At 42.0% G+C, this 23640-nt stretch overlaps 1 protein-coding gene across 3 annotated transcripts in view; it reads left to right on the top strand.

Moving 5' to 3' along the window:
- The window catches only part of Edem2 (ER degradation enhancer, mannosidase alpha-like 2), a 285175-nt gene that overhangs the window by 190574 nt on the left and 70961 nt on the right, over positions 1 to 23640 (top strand). For 2 of the 3 annotated variants that reach the window (XM_070086564.1, XM_070086565.1), the window contains one exon: positions 3347 to 3483. In XM_070086564.1, the coding sequence (XP_069942665.1) occupies positions 3347 to 3483 (137 nt within the window). Of the gene's footprint in view, positions 1 to 3346; positions 3484 to 21144; positions 22410 to 23640 lie in introns of those variants that run through there. The other variant, XM_070086566.1, reaches the window with a different exon arrangement.

The raw sequence follows: 23640 nt of genomic DNA, 5'->3' as shown, positions 1-23640 counted from the left end.
ATTTATTGAACAAAAGTACCAACCACTGAAGAACTATCCCCACCTGCTTTTAACATAACTGTCATGATCGCATCAGTTCCAGCTACTTTACCCTCATTCATTCAACCAAGTGCCTCACACACCACCCCACACTTACATCCAGCTCCTCATCATTCTTAACCCTTAAACTGTCCAAACGTAGATCTACGTTGGTGTGCGTAGCGCTCCGACCTTGATTTTCTCCATTTGAAAGCATGTAAAATCGGACATAGATCCACGTTCGGAGCACTACACATGTCAACGTAGATCTACGTTTGGACAGTTTAAGGGTTAAAAGATGTTTTACCTCCCTGGCTAATGCATGAAATTACTGCCTCCCTCTGTTCATCAACATTTAACAGTTCCTACAGATATTCCCGCCATCTACCTCTAACTCCATTATTCTGTTTTTAAATGTCAAATCCACTTGTTTCCCTAGGCTTCTTAACCTATTTATCTCCAAAAAATTTTCTTATTTTCAGTAAAAATTTTTGTCAGCACCTCGCCCACTCAATCATTTTCTCTTCTTTTGCACTCCCTCACCACTCTCTTCACCTCTCATTTAGTCTCCTTATACTCCACCCTTCTTATATCACTTCTGCTTTGTAAAAACTTCTCATAAGCGACCTTTTTCTCCCTTATCACACCCTTTACCTCCCACCATTCACTCCTCTTTCCTCCTGTACCCACCCTCCTATAACCACAAACTTCTGCCCCATATTCTAACACTTCATTTTCAAAACTATCACACCCCTCTTCAATCCATGCATTACCTACGCTCTCACTAGCCCACCTTTCTCCCAATAGTTGCTTATATCTCACCTTAACCTCCTCCTCCCTTAGTTTATAAACTTTCACCTCTCTTCTACTTGCAGTTGCCATTTTCCTTTTGCCCCATCAGCCTCTTAGTCTAACTGTAGCTTCAGCTAAATAGTAATCTGATACATCTGTTGCCCCTCTATAAACATGCACATGCTGAAGTCTCCACATCAACCTTTTATCCACTAATACATAATCTAACAAACTACTTTCAGCATGTGCTCTATCATATCTTGTATACTGTATATTTATCCTCTTTTTCTTTTTATGCATAGTTCAATTAAAGGTCCCCCTTTTCATTTACCCCTCGCACCCCAAACTTACATACTACTTCCTCCACAGCAGTTTTACTCTAGCGTTTGGTTCTCCCACCACAAGTACTCTCTCACTTAGTTCAAAACTCCCCAAGCACTCACTTAACATTTCCCAAAATCTCTCTCTCTCCCCTCTACACTTCTCTCTTCTTCAGGTGCATAAATGCTTATTATAGCCCCCTTTTCACATTCAACCCTTATTTTACTCCACATAATCCTTGAATTTATACATTTATATTCCCTCTTTTCTTCAGTAATTAATCCTTCAACATTATTGTTATTCCTTCCTTAGCTCTAACTCTCTTAGAAACTCCTAACCTAATCCCATTTATTTCTTCCCACTGAAACTCTCCTGCTCCCTTCAGCTTTGTTTCACTTAGAGCCAGGACATCCAGCTTAGGGGTAATTAAATGATTGTTAACCCTTAAACTGTCCAAACATAGATCTACATTTGTACTGCTAGCGCTCCAAACGTAGATCTACATTTTATTTTTCCTGCCTCCAAATTTGGCACAATTGGCCTGGGATGCCCGGTATAGAATGGGTCTTAACACTCGGTGCGCACAGTATTAAAAATATCTGGGACCACGTAGTACCTTGTGGGAGCACCAGTTCAATTGAGCACTAGCTAGAGCAAATAGTGTCTCAAACAACTTGGATTCACTGATGTCATGTCATATTAACACTCCCCTTTTAAGAGGAAAGTGATGTTGACCCCAAGTTTAGTGGCTTTGAGATGGATGTGGCCACAAGTGGTCGAGGAAATATCAAAAACCTTGATAATAACCCATGTGCAACATTTGTGCAACATCCTTTCATTTCTGGTACCACTGGTAGTGTCATCCTGCCAGAATGTCCAGTAACCTATGCCCTAAGCAAAGAGAAACTATTCTGGAACATGTAATATGTATTCAGCAGGCTGGGTGGCTGGCTAACTGGCTGACTGGCTTGGGCTCTGTCTCTGTCTTTATCTATCTCTGTCTATATCTCTGTCTGTCTTCCTATCTCTCTCACAGGTACACATAAATACAGTTATTATACATATTGTAAATTACCTAGGATAACCCAAAACATCCAAGCAAAGTACTATACAGTGCTTGTAGATATAAGGCATAATAAGCATGACACAAGTAATATGCATTTTCACTTGCTCAGGAATCAGGGAGTGACTCGTAAACCTGTTGGTTTACGAGCCGCTCCCTGAGACAGATAGACAAGCAGATGGAAAGACATACACACACAGGCAGACAGAAAGATAGATAAGCAGAGCTAGACAGATAGATACAGACAGACAGATACAGACAGACACAGATAGATATGGACAGACAGATACAGACAGACAAGTTTGTGTGTAACAGTGAAAACAGATAAAGCCAGGGTTGCTTGGAGCAGTGCACATTCATCAAGTGTCACTGCAGTGTCAGCAGTTTACTAACACTTGTCATAACACCATGGTTCAAGAAGTTTCATATATACTCCAGCATGTCTAAAACAGTGCTGAGACCTATAAATACTTTGTATATATTTCTAGACAATAGTAAATGACCAAGGCAGGTGAAAATGTTCACCTGCTGGTGTGATTGTGACTATTTGAATACTATTTCAGTACCTAATATTAGTGTCAGAACAAAGATTGGCTATGAAATCACAAGAACTGTTATAAATTTTAATTATCAGAACATAAGAATTATATAAATTAAAATAAAAACAAGAAAAAAGGTGTATCGGCAACACTTCAGCAAGCGTCAGGACTCGATGTTGCTGTCAGGTGAGCATCCAGCACTAACTTCACGGGCTTATATCTCAGTAAATACTGAGCCTAAATTTTTTTTTTGTTTTTCCAAATACCAAATACCAAGGGTTCAAGGTACAGGAATGAATCAATACAGTAAAATTATCAATTATTAATCTTTGTGTACTGCTTTAAGCTGTTTTCCCCTAAATAATTTACTCTGTTCTAAACAATAGGTATGGCATACTTATCAAAAATATGCCTGAATTTTTTGCCATGTTATCATGAAAAAGTGTTAATAGATTTATATTTAAATTAGTATTGGTTTCATTAGTATTAGTATTAAATTAGATTAGATTTATATTTAAATTTGTATTAGTTTCATGTTAAAAATTTTTTGTAATTTTTAGATTAATTTCAAAGTGATTGTGATTTATTGAGTTTGCCTTGTTATATATTACAGATATTGGAAAGGGTTCAATTGAAGAGGTTCAAGTTGAGGTAAAAGGAACAAGAGAGGGTGGAGAAGAAACACTAACTGCAGGACTAGATGATGCTGGATTACCACATGTCATATCCATTATTAACAACAGACAGCAGGTGATGAGGGATTATCTGAGTCACTTTTTATTATATTTTTTATCATGTAATTAGATTACTTTATTAAGGATATTAGGGCTACTTGGTTAAGTATGTACAGTGGTACCTCTGTGTATGACCTTAATTAATTCCAGAAGGCTTTTCAAGTTCCAATCTCTTCGAGTACCGAACAAATTTGTTCCCAAAAGGAATAATGTAAAGTAGATTAATCTGTTTCAGACCACCAAAAATACACTTACAAAAGCACTTACAAAAGTACATTTACATAATTGTTCGAGTTGGGAGCCGGACGTATACCAAGGTACCACTATACAGTGGACCCTCAACCAGCGATATTAATCCGTTCCTGAGAGCTCATCGTTAGTCAAAATAATCGTTAGTCAAGTTAATTTTCCCCATAAGAAATAATGGAAATCAAATTAATCCGTGCAAAACACCCAAAAGTATTGAAAAAAAAATTTTTTTTACCACATGAAATATTAATTTTAATACACACAAACTGAAGATTACATGCACAGTTACATGACACTTACCTTTATTGAAGATCTGGTGATGATTGGTGGGATGGGAGGAGGGGAGAGCGTTATCTTCTTACTGTTTAGAAGGAGAATCCCCTTCCATTAGCACTTGAGGCAGCAAGTCTTTTTCTGGGGTTACTTCCCTTGTTCTTTTAATGCCACTAGGACCATTGTTAGGTAGGACACATATGCAACAGTTAGGTATCTTTATTATGAAACGTATCGCCTACACAGTAGGCTTCTTCAGTCAAGTACAGAAAAGTTGATAGAAGCAGAAGATACTTGAAGACGATGTAATCAGTCCATCACCCTTAAAGTTTTGAGGTGGTCAGTCCCTCAGTCTGGAGAAGAGCATTGTTCCATAGTATGAAACAATATTGTTTCATACTATGGAACAATGCTCTTCTCCAGACTGAGGGACTGACCACCTCAAAACTTTAAGGGTGATGGACTGATTACATCGTCTTCAAGTATCTTCTGCTTCTATCAACTTTTCTGTACTTGACTGAAGAAGCCTACTGTGTAGGCGGAACGTTTCATAATAAAGATACCTAACTGTTGCATATGTGTCCTACCTAACAACCTGTCGGTATTTTATACCATTTTAACGCCACTAGGACCAGCTTGAGAGTCACTGGACTTCTGTCACACAACATATCTGTCCATAGAGGCCTGTACCTCTCGTTCCTTTATGACTTTCCTAAAGTGTTTCACAACATTGTCAGTGTACAGGTTGCCAACACGACTTGCAGTAGCTGTGTCAGGGTGATTATCATCCATAAAGCTTTGCACTTTAAGCCACATTGCACAGATTCCCTTAATCTTAGAAGTAGGCAACTTCTTCAATTTCTCTCTCCCCTCCTCCGAAGCAGTTTCCTCAGGTCTGCCCTCTTGCTGTTCAAGATGATCTAGCAGCTCATCAGTGGTTAGTTCTTCACTGTCCTCCACCACCAACTCTTCCACATCCTCCCCACTAACCTCCAACCCCAAGGACTTCCCCAGTGCCACAACGGATTCCTCAACTGGCATAGGATTCTCAGGGTTAGCCTCAAACCCTTCCAAATCCCTTTTGTCTACACATTCTGGCCACAGTTTTTTCCAAGCAGAGTTCAATGTCCTCTTAGTCACTTCCTCCCAAGCCTTACCTATAATGTTTACACAATTGAGGATGGTAAAATGATCTTTCCAAAACTCTCTTAGTCAGTTGAGTTTCTGAGGTCACTACAAAGCACCTTTCAAACATAGCTTTTGTGTACAGTTTCTTGAAGTTGGAAATAACCTGCTGGTCCATGGGCTGCAGGAGAGGAGTGGTATTAGGAGGCAAAAACTTGACCTTAATGAAGCTCATGTCCCTAGAAAGTCGCTCTGCCACATCTGTAGGATGACCAGGGGCATTGTCTAATACCAGGAGGCACTTAAGGTCTAATTTCTTTTCAATTAGGTAATTTTTCACATCGGGGGCAAATGCATGGTGTAACCAGTCATAGAAAAAGTCCCTAGTGACCTATGCCTTACTGTTTGCCCTCCACAGCACACACAAATTAGCCTTGAGGACATTGTTTTTCCTGAACACTCTGGGGGTTTCAGAGTGATACACCAATAAAGGCTTCACTTTGCAATCACCACTAGCATTGGCACACATCAACAAAGTAAGCCTGTCTTTCATAGGCTTATGTCCTGGAAGTGCCTTTTCCTCCTGAGTAATGTACGTCCTGCTTGGCATTTTCTTCCAAAACAGGCCTGTTTCGTCACAATTAAACACTTGTTCAGGTTTCAGTCCTTCACTGTCTATGTACTCCTTGAAGTCCTGCACATATTTTTCAGCCGCTTTGTGGTCCGAAGTGGCAGCCTCACCATGCCTTATCACACTATGAATGCCACTACGCTTCTTAAATCTCTCAAACCAACCTTTGCTGGCCTTAAATTCACTCACATCACTAGTTGCTGGCATTTTTTTAATTAAATCGTCATGCAACTTCCTAGCCTTTTCACATATGATCGCTTGAGAGATGCTGTCTCCTGCTATCTGTTTCTCGTTTATCCACACCAATAAAAGTCTCTCAACATCTTCTATCACTTGCGATCTCAGTTTCGAAAACATAGTTGCACCTTTGGCAAGAACAGCTTCCTTAATTGCCGTTTTCTTGCCCACAATAGTAGCGATGGTTGATTGGGGTTTATTATACAACCTGACCAGCTCAGAGATACGCACTCCACTTTCATATTTATCAATGATCTCTTTCTTCATCTCCATAGTAATTCTCACCCTTTTTGCTGTAGGGTTGGCACTAGAAGCTTTCTTGGGGCCCATGGTGACTTATTTTGCAGGTGCAATCACTAAAAAGGCTGTGATAATATGAAATGTTCCAGTTGTATGTTTGGAAGCGACCGCGGTGGCTGGCTGGCTTGTAAACACTGGCACCAAAGGGACAAGAGAGGCGCGCTCAGGCCAAAGTGGACGCGTATGGTACGGAACGAAAAGCGCTGGTCAGGTTTTTAAGCGCTAGTCGAGGCAAAATTTTTGCGTTTAAATGAATCGCTAGTCAGATTTATCGTTAATCGATGCCATCGCTGGTTGAGGGTCCACTGTACTTATCTTTAGTTGTAGAAATACAACCATAATTTTGGTGGCCTTTCTTCAATTCATACATATTTTGCAAAATTCCACATTACCTTCTCTTGCATTATATTCCAGCCATCTAGCTCTGGTGAAAAGTTACATGAAAGTTACTCATTTTCTCTGTGTTATTGGTTTTAAATATTTCTCTCTGAGTCACTTTGCATGGTTTTTTTTATAACATAAGTGGTTATATCAATTTTCTCTCCCTTCTCTACTGAAGTTGAATTATGACCAGAGCTTCGGTAAGATGGGAAAGGAAGAAGGATGGGTAAGGATGGAAATATGGGAAAAGGGTTGGTGGGGGGAGTGGAGGTGGGGTAATAAAGGTAAGTGGCTTAACCACTTTGGTGCATTTTAATACAAGTGTGTGTGGTGTTATTCATGAATTTATAAAATTCATAGAATGGGGTATAACACACTGCCTATCAGCTTCACAGTTATAGCAGATGTATAACTACACACCCACATGACAACAGGAGGGTGTAACTCCCCTTCCTGTGATTTATTTCACCCTGAAATGTCACGCGTCACTCCATAAAAGAAAATGCTACAACGTATACTGCCAGGCACATCATCTAAAGAAGGGGACAAGAAGACACAGACCAGCTGGACTATGGGAAACAAAGGAGGGGAGCCATAACCTCTCCAAAGAAGGAGGTTTTTTAGTGCCAGGAAGGAGAAAAGACTGGCAAGCAATGACAGAAATCTTACACCAACTGAAAACACTTCTGGAGCAGAGGCACAGTCATTGGCCTCCACTCCAGAACAACAGATATTAAAGCCAGCAAATAAAACCCCCCTAAGTTCCAGCAATATAACGACATTTATCTTTGCAAACATACAGGGTCTAAAACCGTCAACAAACAACAAAATTCCTTACATCAAGGGACTGCTCACAGAGTCAAATGCAATGTTTGCAGCTTTCACAGAGACCCACATAAAGGATCATTTAGACAACGAAATATGGATCCGAGGTTATAACCTGCCCGAAATGCCCTGGCACGATAGTGGCTTTCTTTGTATTAGCAAACCAAAATTGTAATTACACATTGTAACCTTTACAAAGAAATAAACTCTATCTTCATCTTTATTCAGATGCGACAGACAAAACAGGCAACAAGGGATGGTTGACTTGTACATCACAGAGTTGCTTACTTGTTGAGAACTACTAAACACCTCAAATGATGTACTTGAAGTTTTGTGTGCAACCTCAATAACAAAACCTTGTCATTGAGGTTGTATACAAGCCTCCAGATGCAATTTCCCAGCAATTCCAGGAATAGCTTTGGAAAGTTGACCACTGTCTGGAAAATCTCCCAACTCCTGCCCCAAACATCTTGGTACTGGGAGATTTCAATTGAGACACCTAAAATGGAGGAGTGTAGCAAATAATATTTTAGAGATCACCCCAGGAGGCACCTCAGATGAAAATTCACACACACACATTTCTTTCTTTCAACACACCGGCTGTATCCCACTGAGGCGGGGTGGCCCAAAAGGAAAAAGGAAAGTTTCTCCTTTCAAATCTAGTAATATATACAGGAGAAGGGGTTACTAGCCCCTTGCTCCTGGCATTTTAGTCGCCTCTTACAACACGCATGGCTTACGGAGGAAGAATTCTGTTCCACTTCCCCATGGAAATAAGAGGAAATAAACAAGAACAAGAACTAGAAAGAAAATAGAAGAAAACCCAGAGGGGTGTGTATATATATGCTTGTACATGTATGTAGCACGTAATGAAAGTAGTTTGTTAGATTATGTATTGGTGGATAAAAGGTTGATGGGTAGGCTCCAGGATGTACATGTTTATAGAGGGGCAACTGATATATTGGATCATTATTTAGTTGTAGCCACAGTTAGAGTAAGAGGTAGATGGGAAAAGAGGAAGGTGGCAACAACAAGTAAGAGGGAGGTGAAAGTGTATAAACTAAGGGAGGAGGAAGTTCGGGGGAGATATAAGCGACTGTTGGCAGAAAGGTGGACTAGTGCAAAGATGAGTAGTGAGGGGGTTGAAGAGGGTTGGAATAGTTTTAAAAATGCAGTATTAGAATGTGGGGCAGAAGTTTGTGGTTATAGGAGGGTGGGGGCAGGTGGAAAGAGGAGTGATTGGTGGAATGATGAAGTAAAGGGTGTGATAAAAGAGAAAAAGTTAGCTTATGAGAGGTTTTTAAGAAAAGCAGAGTATATGGACACTAAAAGAAAGGTGAAGAGAGCGGTGAGAGAGTGCAAAAGGAGAGCAGATGATAGAGTGGGAGAGGCACTGTCAAGAAATTTTAATGAGAATAAGAAAAAATTTTGGAGTGAGTTAAACAAGTTAAGAAAGCCTAGGGAAAGTATGGATTTGTCAGTTAAAAATAGAGTAGGGGAGTTAGTAGATGGGGAGAGGGAGGTATTAGGTAGATGGTGAGAATATTTTGAGGAACTTTTAAATGTTGAGGAAGAAAGGGAGGTGGTAATTTCATGCACTGGTCAGGGAGGTATACCATCTTTTAGGAGTGAAGAAGAGCAGAATGTAAGTGTGGGGGAGGTACGTGAGGCATTACGTAGAATGAAAGGGGGTAAAGCAGCTGGAACTGATGGGATCATGGCAGAAATGTTAAAAGCAGGGGGGGATATAGTGTTGGAGTGGTTGGTACTTTTGTTTAATAAATGTATGAAAGAGGGGAAGGTACCTAGGGATTGGCGGAGAGCATGTATAGTCCCTTTATATAAAGAGAAAGGGGACAAAAGAGATTGTAAAAATTATAGAGGAATAAGTTTATTGAGTATACCAGGAAAAGTGTATGGTAGGGTTATAATTGAAAGAATTAGAGGTAAGACAGAATGTAGGATTGCGGATGAGCAAGGAGGTTTCAGAGTGGGTAGGGGATGTGTAGATCAAGTGTTTACATTGAAGCATATATGTGAACAGTATTTAGATAAAGGTAGGGAAGTTTTTATTGCATTTATGGATTTAGAAAAGGCATATGATAAAGTGGATAGGGGAGCAATGTGGCAGATGTTGCATGTATATGGAATAGGTGGTAAGTTACTAAATGCTGTAAAGAGTTTTTATGAGGATAGTGAGGCTCAGGTTAGGGTGTGTAGAAGAGAAGGAGACTACTTCCCGGTAAAAGTAGGTCTTAGACAGGGATGTGTAATGTCACCATGGTTGTTTAATATATTTATAGATGGGGTTGTAAAAGATGTAAATGCTAGGGTGTTCGGGAGAGGGGTGTTATTAAATTATGGGGAATCAAATTCAAAATGGGAATTAACACAGTTACTTTTTGCTGATGATACTGTGCTTATGGGAGATTTTAAAGAAAAATTGCAAAGGTTAGTGGATGAGTTTGGGAATGTGTGTAAAGGTAGAAAGTTGAAAGTGAACATAGAAAAGAGTAAGGTGATGAGGGTATCAAATGATTTAGATAAAGAAACATTGAATATCAAATTGGGGAGGAGGAGTATGGAAGAAGTAAATGTTTTCAGATACTTGGGAGTTGACGTGTTGGCGGTTGGATTTATGAAGGATGAGGTTAATCATAGAATTGATGATGGAAAAAAGGTGAGTGGTGCATTGAGGTATATGTGGAGTCAAAAAACTTTATCTATGGAGGCAAAGAAGGGAATGTATGAGAGTATAGTAGTACCAACACTCTTATATGGGTGTGAAGCTTGGGTGGTAAATGCAGCAGCGAGGAGACAGTTGGAGGCAGTGGAGATGTCCTGTCTAAGGGCAATGTGTGGTGTAAATATTATGTAGAAAATTCGGAGTGTGGAAATTAGGAAAAGGTGTGAAGTTAATAAAAGTATTAGTCAGAGGGCAGAAGAGGGGTTGTTGAGGTGGTTTGGTCATTTAGAGAGAATGGATCAAAGTAGAATGACATGGAAAGCATATAAATCTATAGGGGAAGGAAGGCGAGGTAGGGGTCGTCCTCGAAAGGGTTGGAGAGAGGGGGTAAAGGAGGTTTTGTGGGCAAGGGGCTTGGACTTCCAGCAAGCGTGCATGAGCGTGTTAGATAGGAGTGAATGGAGACAAATGGTACTTGGGACCTGACGATCTGTTGGAGTGTGAGCAGGGTAATATTTAGTGAAGGGATTCAGGGAAACCGGTTATTTTCATATAGTCGGACTTGAGTCCTGGAAATGGGAAGTACAATGCCTGCACTTTAAAGGAAGGGTTTGGGATATTGGCAGTTTGGAGGGATATGTTGTGTATCTTTATTCGTATATTCTTCTAAACTGTTGTATTCTGAGCACCTCTGCAAAGATGGTGATTATGTGTGGGTGTGGTGAAAGTGTTGAATGATGATGAAAGCATTTTCTTTTTGGGGATTTTCTTTCTTTTTTGGGTCACCCTGCCTCGGTGGGAGACAGCCAACTTGTTGAAAAAAAAAAAAACATGTATGTGTAGTGTGACCTAAGTGTAAGTAGAAGCAGCAAGATGTACCTGAAATCTTGCATGTTCATGAGAGAGAAAAAAGGACACTAGCAATCCTACCATCATGTAAAACAATTACAGGCTTTCGTTTTACACTCGCTTGGCAGGACGGTAGTACCTCCCAGGGCAGTTGCTGTCTACCAACCTACTACCTAGGACACACACACATACAAGCTATTAAATCTCTGCACCAAATTCACCTTAAACCAGCAAATATTAGAGCCTACAAGACTAGAAAATATGCTAGACCTCATCTTCACTAACAATGACGATCTGATATGTAATATAACCATATCAAAGACAATACACTCAGATCACAACATAATAAAGGTACAGACATGTATGCACAGGGCTCTTGACCAGCAAAATGTGCTCAGTCATGAGGGTGTCTTCACAAAATTCAACTTCAGTAACAAAAACAGACAATAGGAACAAGTCAATCATGTCCTAAATGAAACAAGCTGGGAAGATACAGTAGGGTCCCACTTATATAGCGGGTTAGGTTCCAGGTTATTGCCGGAAAGCAGATAGCCATTTTTTCCATTTATGAATGCATATCTGCGATGCATAAATACAGCAGATATGCTGTATTCTTTTCAAGATTGATGGACTGACCAAATTGACTCAAGGCTGAGGGACTGATTACTTCAAACTCCTCCCGTTCTTCACCGTTCTCCTTTGTATGGACTGATGAAGCCAGTGTGTGGTGAAACGTTTGCTCAATAAAGATATCCAAGTGTTGCACATGTGTCTAATTTATCAGTATTAAGATTAAACAAAATTTTAATAAAGTTAAACACTATTATCTTCACTAGTTTTAAGTAGTTACTATGTACTAGGACTAGTCTGTTCGAAATGCTCCAGCATAATAGTGGCTTTCTTTGTATTTAGCAATCCTCTTTGCTTCCATGGATAATGTTCTTTGTCTCCACAGACTCCTCAGTGCATTACTCACCTTTTTCCCCCCTCATCATTTCTATGATTCACCTCATCTTTCATAGACCCATCCACTCCCAGATGTCTCAATACATTCACCTCCTTCATATTCCCTCCCTCCAATCTGATATCCAGTCTTTTGTTACCTAAACTTGTTGTTATCCTCATCACATTACTCTTTCCTATATTCACTTTTAATTGCCTTCTTTTTACACACATTACCAAACTCGTCCACCAACCTCTGCAACTTCTCTTCAGAGTCTTCCAAAAGCACAGTATCAGCAAAAAGCAACTGTGACAACCCCCACTTTGTGTTAGATTTTTTTTTTTTTTTATCTTTTAACCCTCTTGCCAATACCTGAGCATTCACTTCTCTCACAATATTATCTATAAATATATTGAACAACCATGGTGACATCACACATCCCTGTCTAAGGCCTACTTTTACTGGTAAATAATTTCCCTCTCTCCTACATACTCTAACCAGAGCCTTGCTTTTTTTTTTTTTTTCCTTTTTATCAACAAGCCAGCCATCTCCTACCTAGGCAGGGTGACCCAGAAAGAAAAGAAAATCCCCAAAAAGAAAATACTTTCATCATCATTCAACACTTTCACCTCACTCATACATAATCACTGTCTTTGCAGAGGCACCCAGATACAACAGTTTAGAAGCATATATAATGATATACAGTAGACCCTCGATTATCAGCCGTAATCCATTCCAGAAGCTCGGCCTAAAACCGAAATGGCCGATAACCAAAATACAGTGGACCCCCGGTATTCGATATTAATCTGTTCCTGAGAGCTCATCGAATACCGAAATTATCGAAAGGCGAATTAATTTTCCCCATAAGAAATAATGGAAATCAAATTAATCTGTGCAAGACACCCAAAAGTATGGAAAAAAAATTTTTACCACATGAAATACTAAGTTTAATGCACACAAACTGAAGAAGACATGCACAGTTTGTAGTACTGTACAAACAATGGAATACATGACACTTACCTTGAATGAAGATCTGGTGATGATTGATGGGATGGGAGGAGGGGAGAGTGTCGAACTTATTGTTTAGAAGGGGAATCCCCTTCCATTAGGACTTGAGGTAGCAAGTCCTTTTCCAGGGTTACTTCTCTTCTTCTTTTAATGCCACTAGGACCAGCTTGAGAGTCACTGGACGTCTGTCGCACAACATATCTGTCCATAGAGGCCTGTACCTCCCGTTCCTTTATGACTTTTCTAAAGTGGTTCACAACATTGTCATTGTAATAGTCACCAGCACGGCTTGCAATAGCTGTGTGAGGGTGATTGTCCTCCATAAAGGTTTTCACCTTTGTCCACACTGTACACATTTCCTTAATCTTTGAAGTAGGCAACTTCTTCAATTTCTCTATCCCCTCCTCCGGAGCAGTTTCCTCAGGTGTGGCCTCTTGCTGTTGAAGATGATCTAGCAGCTCATCAGTGGTTAGTTCATCATTGTCCTCCTCCACCAACTCTTCCACATCCTCCCCAGTAGCCTCCAACCCCAAGGACTTCACCAATGCCACAATGGATTACTCAACTGGCATAGGATTCCCAGGGTTAACCTCAAACCCTTCAAAATCCCTTTTGTCTACATATTCTGGCCACAGTTTTTTCCAAGCAGAGTTCAAGGTCCTCTTAGTCACTCCCCCCCAAGCCTTACCTATAAAGTTTACACAATTGAGGATATTAAAGTGATCCTTCCAAAACTCTAAAAGAGTCAATCGAGTGTCTGTGGTCACTTCAAAGCACTTTTGAAACATAGCTTTTGTATACAGTTTCTTGAAGTTGGAAATGACCTGCTGGTCCATGGGCTGCAGGAGAAGAGTGGTATTAGGAGGCAAAAGCTTGACCTTAATGAAGCTCATGTCCCCAGAAAGTCGCTCTGCCAAGTCTGTAGGATGACCAGGGGCATTGTCTAATACCAGGAGGCACTTAAGGTCTAATTTCTTTTCAATTAGGTAATTTTTCACAGTGGGGGCAAATGCATGGTGTAACCAGTCATAGAAAAAATCCCTAGTGACCCATGCTTTACTGTTTGCCCTCCACAGCACACACAAATTAGCCTTGAGGATATTCTTTTGCCTGAACGCTCTGGGAGTTTCTGAGTGATACACCAATAAAGGCTTCACTTTGCAATCACCACTAGCATTGGCACACATCAGAAGAGTAAGCCTGTCTTTCATAGGCTTATGTCCTGGGAGTGCCTTTTCCTCCTGAGTAATGTAGGTCCTGCTTGGCAATTTCTTCCAAAACAGGCCTGTTTCGTCGCAATTAAACACTTGTTCAGGTTTCATTTCTTCACTGTCTATGTAATCCTTGAATTCCTTCACATATTTTTCAGCTGCTTTTTGGTCCGAACTGGCAGCCTCACCATGCCTAATCACACTATGTATGCCACTACGATTCTTAAATCTTTCAAACCAACCTTTGCTGGCCTTAAATTCACTCACATCACCACTAGTTGCAGGCATTTTTCTAATTAAATCCTCATGCAACTTCCTAGCCTTTTCACAAATGATTGCTTGAGAGATGCTATCTCCTGCTATCTGTTTTTCATTTATCCACACCAATAACAGTCTCTCAACATCTTCTAACACTTGCGGTCTCTGTTTCGAAAACACAGTTGCACCTTTTGCAACAACAGCTTCCTTGATGGCCGTTTTCCTGGTCACTAAGTAGCGATGGTTGATTGAGGTTTTGTATACAACCTGACCAGCTCCGACACATGCACTCCACTTTCGTACTTTGCAATTACAGTGGACCCCCGCATAACGATATTAATCCGTTAATGAGAGCTCATTGTTATGCGAAATTATCGTTATGCGAATGAATTTTCCCCATAAGAAATAATGGAAATCAAATTAATCCGTGCAAGACACCCAAAAGTATGAAAAAAAAATTTTTACCACATGAAATATACATTTTCCTACACACAAAGAGAAGGATACATGCACAATAGTAGAGTAATACATGCACAGTATATATTGTGCATGTACTACTCTACTAAATGAAGAAGAAATGACACTTACCTTTATTGAAGATGCAGCAATGACTGATGAGACACTGTGTCCTGGGGGTGCCTTTTCCTCCTGAGTACTGTAGGTCCTGTTTGGCATTTTCTTCCAGAACAGGCCTTACCACACTCTGTATGCCACTACGATTCTTAAATCTCTCAAACCAACCTTTGCTGGCTTTAAATTCACCAATATGAGCACTAGTTCCAGGCGTTTTTCCCTGTTCACCTGGGTGTTAGTCGACTGGTGTGGGTTGCATCCTGGGAGACAAGATTAAGGACCCCAATGGAAATAAGTTAGACAGTCTTCGATGACACTGACTTTTTTGGGTTATCCTGGGTGGCTAACCCTCTGGGGTTAATTGTTTCTTGGTATTCTCAATAAGCCACACCAACAATGGTGCTACAGCAGCAGCTGACAGTGCTACAGCAGCAGCAGACGATGCTACAGCAGCAGCAGACGGTACTACAGTAGCAGCAGACAGTACTACAGCAGCAGCAGCAGCTGACGGTGGTACAGCAGCAGCAGCAGCTGACGGTGCTACAGCAGCAGCAGCAGCTGACAGTGTTACAGCAGCAGCAGCAGCTGACAGTGTTACAGCAGCAGCAGCAGCTGACAGTGCTACAGCAGCAGCAGACAATGCTACAGCAGCAGCAGATGGTACTTCAACAGCAGCAGCAGCAGCTGACGGTGGTACAGCAGCAGCAGCAGCTGATGGTGCTACAGCAGCAGCAGCAGCAGCTGACAGTGCTACAGCAGCAGCAGCAGCAGCTGACAGTGCAGCAGCAGCAGCAGCTGACAGTGCTACAGCAGCAACAGACAATGCTACAGCAGCAGCAGACGATGCTACAGCAGCAGCAGACGGTACTACAGCAGCAGCAGACGGTACTACAGCAGCAGCAGACGGTACTACAGCAGCAGCAGCAGCTGATGGTGGTACAGCAGCAACAGCAGCTGATGGTGGTACAGCAGCAGCAGCAGCAGCAGCTGACAGTGCTACAGCAGCAGCAGACGATGCTACAGCAGCAGCAGACGATGCTACAGCAGCAGCAGACGGTACTACAGCAGCAGCAGACGGTACTACAGCAGCAGCAGCAGGTGACGGTGGTACAGCAGCAGCAGCAGCTGACAGTGCTACAGCAGCAGCAGCGGCTGACAGTGCTACAGCAGCAGCTGACAGTGCAGCAGCAGCAGCAGCAGCTGACGGTGGTACAGCAGCAGCAGCAGCAGCAGCTGACGGTGGTACAGCAGCAGCAGCAGCTGACGGTGGTACAGCAGCAGCAGCAGCTGACGGTGCTACAGCAGCAGCAGCAGCAGCTGACAGTGCTACAGGAGCAGAAGCATCAGCAGTTGACCATGGTACCATACTATTTCGATAATATTTCTCACCCTTTTTACCACAGGGTTGGCACTAGAAGCTTTCTTGGGGCCCATGGTCACTTATTTTGCAGATAAAATCACCAAAAACACTGTAATAATACAAAATGTTACGATTGTATGCTTGGATGTTACCGCGGAGGCTGGCTTGTAAACAATGCCACCGGCGGAACATGTGAGGCTGGCTCAGGCAGCACATTAGACGCGTCTCGGACGAATAGTGTTGAGCGGGTTTTTTAGCGGTATGCAAGGCAAAATCTTAGCGATAAAATGTATCGGTATGCGGATTTAGCGTTATGTGATGCCAACGGTATGCGGGGGTCCACTGTATCTTTCTTCATTTCAATAGCCATTAGCACCTTTTTTCGCGAAGGGTTGGCACCAAAAACACTGTGATAATATGGAATGTACTGAATGTATCCTTAGTTGCAAGCACACTGGCTGGCTTGTAAACACTGGCACGCACGGGGCAGTTCAGGCTACACGTGGACATGTCTCGGACGAATCGTGGGTGGCAGGTTTTTTTAATAAATGAGTGGCGAGGCAAAATTTTTACGTTAAAATGTATCGAATACCGGATACCATCGAATACCGGGGACCACTGTAATTATTCCCATAAGTATTATTGTAAATTCAGTTAATCCGTTCCAGTCAAAAATATTCACACACAAAAAAAAACATTTTTTTTTAACAATTAGTCAGTATTATGTACATACCTTTATTGAAGACTAATGCTGGCTTCTAGAAGATAGGGAGGAGGAAAGAGGGAGGAGTTAGTGTTTGAAAGGGGAATCCCCCTCCATAAAGCCTTCAGGTAGCGAAGCCCTCTCTGGGGTTACTTCCCTTCTTTGTCTTTTAATGCCACTAGGACCGGCTTGAGAGTCACTGGACCTCTGTCACACAACATATCTGTCCATAGAGGTCTGTTTCTGGCATCTCTTTATGATTTCCCTGAAGTGGGACAAGGTTTTGTCACTAAACATATTGCAGATATGGCTTGTTTCAGCTTGGTCAGGGTGGTACTTCTCGACAAAAGATTGCACATCATTCCATTTTGCATAGATCTCCTTAATCAATGAAAAAGGCACCTCCTTCACTCCCTCTTCCTCCTCCTCTGAAGCAATTTCCTCAACTATGGCCTGTTGCTCTTGCAGCTCGTCAGTGGTTAGCTCTTCCCTGTGGTCCTCCCCCAACTCTTCCACATCCTGGTCACTCGCCTCCAACCCCATGGACTTGTCCAGTGTCACAGTAGAGTCCACAACAGGCAGAGGGTTGGCAGGGTCAGGGTCACAGGGACAAAGTCTGGCCACAGTTTTCTCCAAGCAGAGTTCAAAGTCCTGGAAGTCACTCCCTCCCAAGCCTTACCTATAAAGCTTATGCAATTGAGGATAGTGAAGTGATTCCTCCAGAACTCTCTTAGGGTTAACTGAGTGTCCAAGGTCACTTTAAAGCACTTTTGAAATATTGCTTTTGTGTAGAGTTTTCTGAAGTTAGAAATGACCTGCTGGTCCATGGGCTGGAGAAGAGGAGTGGTGGTAGGAGGCAAGAACTTCACTGTGATGAAACTGAAGTCCCTAAACACTTGGTCTTCCAAGTCTGGAGGATATGCAGGAGCATTGTCCAGTACCAGGAGAGACTTAAGTGGCAATTTATTTTCCAGGAGGTATTTTTTCACACTTTGAAAATTTGCCTTGTGGCCTATGCCTTATTATTTGCCTTCCACATCACACACAATCTGTTTTTGACAACATTGTTTTTCTTGAACACTGGGATTTTCAGAGTGATACACCAGTAAAGGCTTCACTCTAAAATCCCGACTAGCATTACCACAAAACAAAAGAGTTTGCCTGTCTTTCATAGGCTTGTGTCCTGGCAGTGCCTTTTCCTCCTGCATAATGTAGGTCCTTTTTGGCATTTTCTTCCAAAAGAGGCCTGTTTCATCACAAATGAACACTTGTTGGGGGATGAATCCCTCAGCCTCTACGTACCCCTTGAATTCATGCACGAATTCTTCAGCTGCACCCTTGTCTGAACTTGCAGCCTTGCCGTGCCTTACAGCACTGTATGCCACTATGCTTCTTAAATCTCTCAAACCAGTCTTTGCTGGTCCTAAATTCACTAAGAGCACCACTTGTTCCAGGAGTTTTCTTCACAAGATCTTCATGCAACTGTCTTGCCTTCTCACAAATAATCGACTCCACAACACTGTCTCCCACTAAATGCTATTCTTTAATCCACAATAGCAATAACCTTTCCATATCTTCCATTATTGGTGACCTTTGTTTCGTAATCACATTTACTGCTTTTGCAGCATCATCTTCCTTGATTTGTTCTTTCTTTGCCAGGATGGAAGTGATGGTAGATTTATTTTTCCCATACATCCTGGCAAGTTCCAGCACCCTCACACCACTTTCGTATTTTTCAGTAACTTCTCGCTTAAATTCCATGGTGTTTCTCACTTTCTTTGCTACAGGAACTTTTACTAGGAACTTTCTTTGGAGCCATGGTTTCTTATTTCGCAGTTGCACTGACAAAAGGCCACCAAAAACAATGAAAAACAAACAAAATGTTTGGACAAATGAGCAGAAACTTCCTCATGCACTGAGAGACAGCCAAACTGATGTGCAAGCTGGCCCAGCTGGCGGAGGGACACGTACAGTACGGCCGATAAGCAAAATAATAGCCGATAACCGGTAGCCGAAAAAACGGCCTATAACCAATTTGCTGATGACAGGAACGGCCAATAACTGGGGGCTCACTGTATAACATATCCCTTCAAAATGCCAATATCCCAAACCACTCCTTTAAAGTGCAGGCATTGTACTTCCCATTTCCAGTACTCAAGTCCGGCTATATAAAAATAACCAGTTTCCCTGAATCCCATCACTAAATATTACCCTGCTCACAGTCCAACAGCTCGTCAGGTCACAAAAACCATTCGTCTCCAAACCATATCACGGGCGGGGATAGAACCCGTGCTCAGAGAGTCTCAAAACTCCAGACCGTCACATTAGCCACTGGACCAGCGGGTCCTATCCCCACCCATGGTATGGTTTGTTTGCAATCATGTCATTACGATTTCGTGAGCCATTCGTCTCCATTCACTGCTATCTAACACACTCACACATGCTTGCTGGAAGTCCAAGCCCCTAGCCCACAAAACCTCTTTTATCCCCTCCCTCCAACCTTTTTCGAGGACAACCCCTACCCTGCCTTCCTCCCCTACAGATTTAAACACTCTCCAAGTCATTATACTTTGATCCATTCTCTCTAAATGGCCAAACCACCTCAACAACCCCTCTTCAGCCCTCTGATTAATACTTTTATTAACTCCACACCTCCTAATTTCCACACTCCGAATTCTCTGCATAATATTTACACCACACATTGCCCTTAGACAGGACATCTCCACTGCCTTCAGCCGCCTCCTCACTGCAGCATTTACAACCCAAGCTTCACACCCATATAAGAGTGTTGGTACCACTATACTTTCATACATTCCCTTCTTTGCCTCCATGATTAATGTTTTTTGTCTCCACAAGTATGTCAGTGCACCACTCACCTTTTTTACTTCATCGTTCTGTGATTAACCTCATCCTTCATAAACCCATCCGCTGATACATCAACTCCCAGATATCTGAAAACATTCACTTCTTCCATAATCCCTCTCTCCAATGTGATATCTAATTTTTCTTTATCTAAATCGTTTGATACCCTCATCACCTTACTCTTATCTATGTTCACTTTCAACTTTCTACCTTTACACACACTCCCAAACTCGTCCACTAACCTTTGCAACTTTTCTTTAGAATCTCCCATGAGCACAGTATCATCAGCAAGAAGTAACTGTGTCAACTCCCATTTTGTATTTGATTCCCCATAATTTAATCCCACCCCTTTCCCCAGCACCCTAGCATTTACTTCTTTCACAACCCCATCAATAAATATATTAAGCAACCATGGTGACATTACACATCCCTGTCTAAGACCTACTTTTACTGGAAAATAATCTCCCTCTCTCCTATACATCCTAACCTGAGCCTCACTATCCTCATAAAAACTCATTACAGCCTTTAGTAACTTACTACCTATTCCACACACTTGTAACACCTGCCACAGTGCTCCCCTATCCACTCTAACATTTGCCTTTCTAAACCCATAAATGCAATGAAAACTTCCCTACCTTTATTTAAATACTGTTCACATACGTATATGCTTTAATGTAAACACTTGATCTACTATTCTCATAAATATCTTCACTGCTTTCAGTAACCTACCTCCTATTCCATACATTTGCAATATCTGTCACATTGCCCCCGTATTCACCCTATCATATGCCTTTTCCAAATCCATAAATGTAAAGTAAAAGGACACAAGTGCAACTAATGTGACATTTTTATTGTAGCAATGTTTTTTCCTCTCAGACTAATCATGTTAGGTATAGGCAGTGCACCACACAAACTAGCTGGAGTTCTTGCCAAACATCTTTCCTGCCTTTTGGGGACCATCAGCCCCGCTCATCTTGAGCATTCATGCAACCTTCTCAACCGCATCCGAAACCTCTCCATCCGTAACAAGAAACTAAGCAGTTTGGATGTGACTTCCCTCTTCACTAAAGTACCTACCACAAAAGCCATCGAGGTTCTACGATGTAAAGTCAATCAGGACCTTAATCTTCCTCTGCCTCCCAGAGATTTTGTTTACTTGATTGAACTCTGTGTTAATTTCTACTGTTTTTCTTTCAATAACAGGCTCTACAAACAAACCTACTGCATGGGAATAGGGCCCCCCATCAGTGCTGTCTTAGCCAACTTGTACATGGAACACCTAGAGTCTGAACTTTCTGCCAACATCATCCCTTCAAGCGTCACTTGGTTACGTTACGTGGACGATGTCCTCATAATAACTCCCAAACGTTTTGATGTATGGAATCTTCAGGCAAGGCTCAACGCAGTTGAACCGGCAATCCAGTTTACCCTAGAAGAAGAGTCCAATGATAAGCTACCTTTTCTAGACGTCCTCATTCACAAAGTAGATAACCTAAGATTTCAAGTTTACCGGAAACCTACAAATAAAAATGATCTCACACACTTCTATTCCAGTCAAGATACTACTAAGACCAAAAGAGGCATCATCATCGGATTTTTCCTAAGAGCATACCGAATTTGTAGTCCTGAGTTTCTTGACGAGGAATGTACATATATTCACCAAACCTTCACTGATTTACATTTTCCTTCCTTTTTCATCAAAGATTGCAAGAAAAGAGTTCTTCAGATCATTAATTCTCCATGCATCAACATCACTCCTATCAAAGTTATAATTCTTCTCAACAGCCAGGTTGCACTGAACGTTTCTAAAGTACTTTCACAACTAACACCAGAGTTGCCATCGCTTCCAGCACTTAAATAAAGGATCTAACCAGTACAGAATCCAAGTACCATGAACCAGTCAATGCAGGGGTTTACTCTATACCCTGTGGAGGCTGCGACAAGATTTATGTAGGTGAAACAGCAAGAAACCTCGACACCCACCTCAATGAACACATTTATGCCTGTAGGAATGAAAACTTGAACAATGCCTGCACACAACACCGGAATTCCACCAACCATCTCATGAAATTCAGGGACGCCCAATTAGTGATCAAAGAAACTAATTTCCGCAGATGCAAGTGCCCTGAATCATCACTAATCACTGTTTCTAATACAATTAAACAAAACAAAGGTAGCTTCACCATCTCTGAAGACTTAGCAAGAATCCTCCTGAAAATTGTAAACCCTGCCATCACGTAATCTCTCCTGTTAATACCACACAAGAACATTACAGAGGATGAACACTGAAACAGGCCTTCTCTAATTCAACCTCCAATAGAAATATCTGTCTAACTTATTTTTATGCTACCCAAATAATAGCTTTTATATCCTTTTACTCATGTGAAAATTAATTGTATTACTACTACTACTACAACTTATATTACTACTGCTGCTAGTATTACACCTCGCTCTAAGCCTATACAGTGGACCCCCGCATACCGATGGCATCACATAGCGATTAATCCGCATACCGCTTGCTTTAATCGCAAAAATTTTGCCTCACATACCGCTTAAAAACCCGCTCACCGATTTTCGTCCGAGACGCGTCCAATGTGCGGCCTGAGCCACGCTCACATGTTCCGCCGGTGGCATTGTTTACCAGCCAGCCTCCGCGGTAACATCCAAGCATACAATCGGAATATTTCGTATTATTACAGTGTTTTCGGTGCTTTTTCTGGAAAATAAGTGACCATGGGCCCCAAGAAAGCTTCTAGTGCCAACCCTACAGCAATAAGGGTGAGAATTACAATAGAGATGAAGAAAAAGATCATTGATAAGTATGAAAGTGGAGTGCGTGTCTCCGAGCTGGCCAGGTTGTATAATAAACCCCAATCAACCATCGCTACTATTGGTGGTACAGCTGCTGCTGCACTGTCAGCTGCTGCTGCTGCACTGTCAGCTGCTGCTGCTGCTGCACTGTCAGCTGCTGCTGCTGCTGCACTGTCAGCTGCTGCTGCTGCTGCACTGTCAGCTGCTGCTGCTGCTGTAGCATCGTCTGCTGCTGCTGTAACATCGTCTGTTGCTGCTGTAGCGTCGTCTGTTGCTGCTGTACCACCGTCAGCTGCTGCTGCTGCTGTAGCATCGTCTGCTGCTGCTGTAACATCGTCTGTTGCTGCTGTAGCATCGTCTGTTGCTGCTGTACCACCGTCAGCTGCTGCTGCTGCTGTAGCATCGTCTGCTGCTGCTGTAGCATCGTCTGCTGCTGCTGTAGCATCGTCTGCTGCTGCTGTAGCATCGCCTGTTGCTGCTGTACCACCGTCAGCTGCTGCTGCTGCTGTAGCACCGTTGTTGGTGTGGCTTATTGAGAATACCAAGAAACAATTAACCCCAGAGGATTTGCCACCCAGGATAACCCAAGAATGTCAGTGTCATCGAAGACTGTCTAACTTATTTCCATTGGGGTCCTTAATCTTGTCTCCCAGGATGCAACCCACACAAGTCGACTAACACCCAGGTGAACAGGAAAAAATGCCTGGAACTAGTGCTCATATTGGTGAATTTAAAGCCAGCAAAGGTTGGTTTGAGAGATTTAAGAATCGTAGTGGCATACACAGTGTGATAAGGCCTGTTCTGGAAGAAAATGCCAAACAGGACCTACAGTACTCAGGAGGAAAAGGCACTCCCAGGACACAGTGTCTCATCAGTCATTGCTGCATC

This window comes from Cherax quadricarinatus, chromosome 19 (assembly GCF_038502225.1).
Source record: "Cherax quadricarinatus isolate ZL_2023a chromosome 19, ASM3850222v1, whole genome shotgun sequence".
Taxonomy (NCBI): domain Eukaryota; kingdom Metazoa; phylum Arthropoda; class Malacostraca; order Decapoda; family Parastacidae; genus Cherax; species Cherax quadricarinatus.
This window is presented reverse-complemented; position numbering and strand designations above follow the sequence as displayed.